The sequence below is a fragment of the Haliotis asinina genome, chromosome 3 (genome assembly GCF_037392515.1).
Source record: "Haliotis asinina isolate JCU_RB_2024 chromosome 3, JCU_Hal_asi_v2, whole genome shotgun sequence".
In the NCBI taxonomy this organism is placed as follows: domain Eukaryota; kingdom Metazoa; phylum Mollusca; class Gastropoda; order Lepetellida; family Haliotidae; genus Haliotis; species Haliotis asinina.
In genome coordinates this window covers 22,088,972-22,097,297 of record NC_090282.1, presented here as the reverse complement: position 1 = coordinate 22,097,297, position 8,326 = coordinate 22,088,972, and the positions used below count along the sequence as shown (strand labels likewise).

Below are 8,326 nucleotides of genomic sequence, written 5' to 3'. Positions count from 1 at the left end.
TCCAATAAAGAGAAAACATTTGTTCACAAGTCAGAACTGTGGTGAGTGAGTTGAATTAATTTTACCCCGCTTTTAGCAATATTCCAACAATAGCACGGCGAGGGACACCAGGAATTGGCTTCATTCACTGTACTCATGTGTGGAATCGAACCTGTCCTCAGCGTGAAGAGCGAACGCTAGGCTACCCGTGCCCAAACAGTACACATTTCTCTTACAAGTCGCCTATAAGCTGTAAGAACGAAAAACAATCACTTCCAACAGTGATATACACTGCAGCGATATATACACCATCTGGTTGGGGAGGGGCGTAATTTGCTCCATTGTTCCCAGATTATACTGTACTATGCTGACAAGTCAATTATTGTCTCCACTGACGTATCAGACAGTGGCTCATCTACGCATTTTCCAAGAGTACTTAACTACAGTGTATAAAACACCAGCTTCCCTGCAGCCCTCCAGCATGTACAGGTTTAGGACATAAAAACACAAAAACTAGTACCACAAGATAACATGTCTAAACGTTGATCTTTAAAACTTTATTGTGTTACATCAAAGGTAGATAACTGCTGTCCGTGGTAAATACTAAAAACTATTGCACTAACAAGCCACGCAAATGGCACGTAGACTTTTCTCAGAAAACGGAACATGAAGTTTCCAAGCACATGAAAGCAGTGTTGTTTTCTTTCTAGTGCGATATAATACTGTTGGAAGGAAATATGATTTTACAGGTAGCCTTTGTTTCAGCACTCCTGACAGGTGAGTATACCGATGATGGAGCGGGAAAAGGTGCGTGGGGGTGTAATGGGATGGGAGACAGAGGATGTGGAACTGAGATGAGTTTGAAATGTTAAATGGAATGTATGAGTAACACTAGTTCAGTAACTCACCCCGAACCCCTCCCTGCATTCATATTGCCTCCATTATTCAGTATTCCAGCAAAATCACGGCCGGGGTCACCAGAAATGGGCTTCACACATTGTACACATGTGGGGAATTTTGCACATTTTTAGGAGGAATCATCTTACCTACAATCACATAGTTTCTGTTTGATTTTCCGTTGCTAATGTATCAATTGCAACAAATTAAAGTACAGTGCAATGCACTCCTTTAACATAGCGGCATAGGGCATTGTGCATTGAACCATTGAGCTGAAGTAATGTGAACAGAGCACAGAGATGGTTTCACATTTGCTTGGTAAACCTTACAAAGATCCATCCGAAACTCACTTCATGACAAATGTTTGTGCTACACTGAAATAACATGCAAGTCTATGCAAATTTCGTCAGGTATCTGAATATAACTGACACGAGTCACAGCGTGGACACCAAAAATGTTTTTTTTCAGTAGGTTTGAGAGACTAACCGTTTGATATGTCTAACTCTACGTTCAAGTCCGCAGAGTTACGCTAATCTGGGAAACATAGATGACCGAATTATGCTTGATTACATTGGGGTATTGGGTGTTAAGTTGGCGACAGATATGGCTACCTCGTTTCTAGTGACATCTTGCCAGCGGAAAAAGCATGAGAAAACAGGCGGGATTGTACTTCCCAGTGGTGTGCCCGAACACATTATTGGACAATAGGCCACGCACCAAAGTTTGAATACATACCTAATGCTCAGCTTCAGTAGATGATATTCTTATTGTTTGACTTGCGAGGTATTACTCGGGTAGCTAGCTGTGCGGTGGGGATGCTATGTGAAGTTGGATACAGGTTGGGTTCTTTTACACTCCGATGTCATGAGTACAAAACTATCATAAGTACAAGCATATAGAGGAATATGTGTACATAGCAGCTCGTGGTCTCAATAGAGATATACATGTAATACATTAATTACATTGATACTGCATCTCTATCAGTCTGCTATCATTGTAACTGCATCTCTATCTGTCTGCTATCATTTTCCTTCATCCCAGTCAGTCTGCTATCATTGTAACTGCATCTCTATCAGTCTGCTATCATTGTAACTGCATCTCTATCAGTCTGCTATCATTGTAACTGCATCTCTATCAGTCTGCTATCATTGTAACTGCGTCTCTATCAGTCTGATATCATTGCTACTGCATCTCTATCAGTCTGCTATCATTGTATCTGCATCTCTATCAGTCTGCTATCATTGTAACTGCATCTCTATCAGTGTGCTATCATTGTAACTGCATCTCTATCAGTCTGCTATCATTGTTATTGCATCTCTATCAGTCTGCTGTCATTGCTACTGCATCTCTATCAGTCTACTGTCATTGTTACTGCATCTCTATCAGTCTGCTATCATTGTTACTGCATCTCTATCAGTCTGCTATCATTTTGCTTCATCCTGGTCAGCCTGTAATCATTGTTACTGCATCTCTATCAGTCTGCTATCATTGTTACTGCATCTCTATCAGTCTGATATCATTTTGCTTTTCCCAATCAGTCTGTAATCACTGTTGCAGTACCGGCGATATGTTCCACTTGTGGTGACGCATTAGTGGCGACGTCTTCGTGGCAAAGTCTCACCTACCGAGATAACAACTACCCAAGGTCGTGTGAACATAGTCATGTTCCTTAGATAACAATATATCACTTGACTAACTTTTGGTTACCTTACAGTTAAACACATCAACATCGACGTGTGTGCGAGTGTGCGTGCGTGCGTGTGTGCGCGCGAGTGAGTGAGATTGTGGGCGTGACCGTGCGCGCGAAGAGTGTCACGTTCATGTGAACGTGAATGCGGGTGCGTGTGCGGTGAGCGAATGTAAGTGTGTGAATGTCTGTGAGAGTGTGGTTGTGGACGTGAATGTGAGAGCGTGGATGTGGGTGTGGTTGTGGATGTGAATGTAAGTGTGTGAATGTGAGTGTGGTTGCATATGGCTGGGTGGCAGTAGGGTGGAGTGGTGGTATGATGTGATGTGTGGAATGGTAGTAGGGTGGAGTGGTGGTATGATGTGACGTGTGGAATGGCAGTAGGATGGGATGGTGGTATGATGTGATGTGTGGAATGGTAGTAGGGTGGAGTGGTGGTATGATGTGATGTGTAGAATGGCAGTAGGGTGGTGTGGTGGTATGATGTGTCGTTTGGAATGGTAGTAGGATGGGGTGGTGGTATGATGTGATGTGTGGAATGGTAGTAGAGTGGAGTGGTGGTATGATGTGACGTGTGGAATGGTAGTAGAGTGGAGTGGTGGTATGATGTGACATGTGGAATGGCAGTAGGGTGGTGTGGTGGTATGATGTGTCGTTTGGAATGGTAGTAGGATGGGGTGATGGTATGATGTGATGTGTGGAATTGTAGTAGAGTGGAGTGGTGGTATGATGTGACGTGTGGAATGGCAGTAGGGTGGTGTGGTGGTATGATGTGTCGTTTGGAATGGTAGTAGGATGGGGTGATGGTATGATGTGATGTGTGGAATGGTAGTAGGGTGGAGTGGTTGTATGATGTGATGTGTGGAATGGCAGTAGGGTAGAGTGGTGGTATGATGTGACATGTGGAATGGCAGTAGGATGGGGTGATGGCATGATGTGATGTGTGGAATGGTAGTAGAGTGGAGTGGTGGTATGATGTGATGTATGGAATGGCAGTAGGGTAGAGTGGTGGTATGATGTGACATGTGGAATGGCAGTAGGATGGGGTGATGGCATAATGTGATGTGTGGAATGGTAGTAGAGTGGAGTGGTGGTATGATGTGAAGTGTGGAATGGCAGTAGGGTAGAGTGGTGGTATGATGTAATGTGTGGGATGGGATGGTGGTATGATGTGACGTGTGGAATGGCAGTAGGATGGGGTGGTGGGTGGAGCGGCGGTATGATGTGATGTGTGGAATTGTAGAAGGGTGGGGTGGTGGTGTGATGTGACGTGTCGAATGGTAATAGGGTGGAGCGGTGGTATGACGTGATGTATGGAATGGTAGTAGGGTGGGGGGTGGTATGATGTGAAGTATGGAATGGTAGTAGGGTGGGGCGGTGGTATGATGTGATGTGTGAAATGGTAGTAGGGTGGAGTGATGGTATGATGTGATGTGTCGAATGGTAGTAGGGTGGAGAGGCGGTATGATGTGATGTTTGGAATGGCAGTAGGGTGGAGTGGTGGTATGATGTGATGTGTGGAATGGCAGTAGGGTGGAGTGATGGTATGATATGATGTGTGGAATGGTAGTAGAGTGGAGTGGTGGTATGATGTGATGTCTTAAATGGTAGTAGGGTGGAGTGTAGTTGCGGGAGGATGTAGAGTTGATGAAGATGTCGGGTCAGGAATGGGATAAGGGAATCATTTTCCGACTAACGGGATCGGGTGATCAGACTAACTATTCTGGAAACGTTCGAAGACCTACGAACTTCTTAAGCCCATTCTGATCACATTGGCTACGACATTGGTTACGACCAAATTCTTAGGGCCACGAACATTTCGTTAATAACGGCCGGCTGACTTGGTTGACACATGTCATCGGTTCCTAATTACGCAGATCAATGCTCCGGTCCGACTCGATTATTTACAGACCACCGCCATAAAGTTGGAAAATGCTGAGTACTAAACTCACTCACTCACTCCCTTTCAGTAACCAAGCCTGCGTGTGGAACATCGATTCAGGACCCGGCTACATTGAAATACAGAGCATCTATGTCCACATTCAAAGCTCACACGACTGTACCAAAGGCTACCTAAGAGTAACTGAAGATCGCCCATCACTAGGTAACTGTGTCAACATATCTGAGACTCTTTTATTTGCGGATCACCGTCATATTGCTGAGTGAGGCGTAAAACTGAACTCACTCACAACCCATCACTTCCATCCCACACCCTACGAATGATCATTGTACATCAATGATCATTGTACAAAGTGTTGGTAAGGATCGACATGAATAACTATATAGTTGCTTGATACGGCGTTAAAGAATATTCACTCATCATCTTTGTAAGGACCTAACAGTGACTCATACCAGTACTCTTACACTTAAGGTCACATAAGAGTTTGCGGAGATCACAAGTTGGAGTATCATTCCTACAAACAAGGTCAGGATGTCTCCGTACATTTCGTCACTGACGTGATGGGCTCAGGCAAGGGATTCAGTCTCAAGTACAGGACAGTTGACGTCCTCAGTCCAGGTGAGCCCCCTGTTTGGTAAAACTGAAGTCAGAATATGTACATATTAACCATCAAAGGTTTAGACTCACTAGTGTAAATATAGCCCCTTACTTCAGGCAACTGTTTTGCAAATATTTCATACTTTTTAAAGATACTGTTTACACATGAACTGATGTATTATGAAACATATCCGTTACAAAAATGATTGTCATGAGTTAAATAAATGATGAAATGAAAGAAATGGTGAATTATTAACAAAACGTAAAGTCTACGGGACTTAACTTCCCCATTTTCACGAATGTGGGACACCAGCATGTTCAAATGATTGGTTCTCGAAGGCATGGGACGTTTATGGATACTAACCTCTTGTTTGAAATGACATTTCAGCGTCACTTGTCCAGGATGACATGTCTTTTTACCTATGCTGGGAACATGTGTCAAGAATTACAGGCTTTTATACCTATGTTGGGAACATATGTAAAGAATGACATGGTTCTTGATCTATGTAGGGAACATGTGTCAAGAATGACATGCTTGTTGATCCGTGTAGAGAACGTGCGTCCAGAATGACAAGCTTGTTGATCTGTGTTTGGAACATATGTCCAGAATGACATGTTTGTTGGTCTGTATAGGGGACATGTGCCCAGAATGGCGTGTTTGTTGATCCGTGTTTGGAACATGTGTCCAGAATGATATGCTTGTTGATCTGTGTAGGGAACATGTGTCCAGAATGATATGCTTGTTGATCTGTGTAGGGAACATGTGTCCAGAATGACATGCTTGTAGATCCGTGTTTGGAACATGCTCCCAGAATGATATGCTTTTTATCTGTGTAGGGAACATGTGTCCAGAATGGCCTGCTTGTTGATTCGTGTTTGGAACATCAGCGAACTGACAGTGTTTACTGGAATAAGTATTAGAAAAAAGCTGACCACATCAATCACTGAGGTGTCTGGTGCAGACCGCCCTAATATTATGCGTTAAATAACAAATAAATAGTCAGCAGGAAAAAAAATAATTGAAAATGTCATTTAGAAATTCTCGATCTAATGAGATCGCTCTGTTGTCTGTATTCCAGGGCCCACTGTCAACCCTGTCAACCCTGTCAACCCTGTCAACACGTACAATGTCGGCCTGACAGTCGGATTGTCAGCTTTCTTTGTAATCAGAATGGCGGTCCTTGGCTTTTTCATTTTCTGTCTCTACAGACACAGGAAAGGAGAAAACAATTTGATAAACGCACCACTTATTTGTGACAGCAGTGCTACAGGAGGCCGCGACAAGGAAGACGTGTTCCTGCGTGTCGATATCACAGAGGAAAGGAGAGATAATCAACTCAGATCTGGACCAAAGGGAAGCAACTCTCGTTGTCAACATAACGGCCCAAGACCCATGACTGGTCACAACAATGTTGTATTCCAAGCAGATGAACGAAGTGAAAGCGAAGATACACTTTGTCATGACGACATAAGTGTGCTTATTCATGCAACCAACCCAACAGAGGAATTGTATCTCCATGGTGAAAATACACGTCGCATAGATCCTCGTCGCGCTGGACGCATAGATGGGCAACCAAATGTCCAGGAAATGAACCGAGCAAGGGGACGCAAAACCAGGCCTGGCAAGCATGCTGCATGTGACAACCGTGGTTATCATGATGCAGGTAGTCATGGTGATGCACGAGATGCATACACTCAGGGCCAACGTAATGGAAGGGAGAAGAATGCATCTCGGATGGACGTAGAAGTCGAAATAGACAATACTGAGCCTATGATACGGGGAGGTAAACTCTTTTTCACACAGAGCAGCAAGGAAGAGAGCATCATATGATGACCGCATAGAAGATGTATGTGATAATAATCTAAGTGTGAGGACCCTTTATTATGTTTATTGATCCAGGAAACAAATATTGACCGAGGCCATCCTTATTCTCGGGTAAATACAATTTGAAAAATGTCTCTGTCACCAAACAGTTAGACAGTACAGATTAGAAATGATCACAACTTGCTTTACGCTACCACTGATTGTCTTAATGTTGCATTTGATTGCTGCAGGGTTGATCTCAGGTTCCGTGTATCAAAGAAGGTCAATGAATGAGAGCAAAATCTAAAATAGTACTTTGTGTTCGAAATGAATGATGTCGCTCGACCTAAAATCGAGAGCCCCGCCGAAACTTGACTCCATCCTACCTACCTTGTGACTCACAAGCTATCTGTCCACCTGTTCCCGCACAGAAAATCACACCCATTACCCGCGTCATTCCTACTCATCTTACACCCATCCCTAAATCACATAATGTTTCCCATCCTGTTTTACTTGAAACTGTACTCCAGTAGTTACCTGCCTTTTTTGTCAGATGACAACCCATTCCGTACGTACCTTTTGCATCACATGACAACCTATTTTATACGTACCTTTGGCGTCAGATGACAACCTATTTTATACGTACCTTTGGCGTCAGATGACAACCTATTTTATATGTACCTTTGGCGTCAGATGAAAACCTATTTTATACGTACCTCTGGCGTCAGATGACAACCCATTTCCTAGGTATCTTTTGCGTCTAATGACAAACCACTCCGTACATACCTCTTGCGTCACATGACAACCCATTCTGTAGTGTTTTGCGTCTGTCGACAACCCGTTCCGCACTTACCATTTATGTCATAGGACAATCCATTTCATACGTACCATTTGCGTCATATGACAACTCAGTCTGTACGTACCTTTTGTCTCAGATGACAACCCATCCTGTACATACATTTTGTCTCAGATGACAACCCATTCCGGACTTAAACTTTGGCTCAGATAACAACACATTTCGTCAGTACATTTTGCTAGACATGGCAACATATCAACTGCCAACAACCGTCTTCATGACAACCTAATCGTTTGTTCATAGTAACTGTGTCAGGAAATATATTCTCTCAGCTCTGACGTGTTTTGCTCTACATGTATATCACGAAATCATATATAGTATTTTGTTGAAAACTGTGACTGTGATTATTCACCAAAGTATCAGAAAATAAATTTGTACTATACATATTTGTGTGTTTGTAAAAAGCCCTATAACCAAATATAACACTCTTCTTAAACCTACGCACAGTATGTAAAATCAGATTGATGGGCTGGGTACCTGCTTGGGCTGAACTGATAGTTTGAAGTTCATAACAGATTTACGTTACAACGTTAAACAACAACAACCAATAAGCAATAATACAGGAGGTATGAGAGACCAAAGACTATGGCCATAGATACGATACCT

At 43.1% G+C, this 8,326-nt stretch overlaps 1 protein-coding gene across 1 annotated transcript; it reads left to right on the top strand.

The window, feature by feature from the left end:
* Positions 1-561: 561 nt before the first annotated feature.
* Positions 562-8,106, top strand: LOC137276657 (uncharacterized). The gene is made up of 5 exons (XM_067808274.1): positions 562-756; positions 2,434-2,521; positions 4,534-4,667; positions 4,935-5,081; positions 6,140-8,106. Exons 1-5 carry the CDS (start codon positions 717-719, stop codon positions 6,889-6,891), a joined length of 1,161 nt encoding a protein of 386 aa, XP_067664375.1. The 5' UTR covers positions 562-716; the 3' UTR covers positions 6,892-8,106.
* The last annotated feature ends 220 nt before the right edge of the window (positions 8,107-8,326 follow it).

Excerpts from the sequence above, each read along its gene's own strand:
- LOC137276657 (XM_067808274.1), top strand. The coding sequence starts at position 717 with ATGATTTTACAGGTAGCCTTTGTTTCAGCACTCCTGACAG. Across the intron at positions 757-2,433 it reads TGTTTCAGCACTCCTGACAG|TACCGGCGATATGTTCCACT; the intron begins GTGAGTATACCG and ends TCACTGTTGCAG. Across the intron at positions 4,668-4,934 it reads TGAAGATCGCCCATCACTAG|GTCACATAAGAGTTTGCGGA; the intron begins GTAACTGTGTCA and ends CTTACACTTAAG.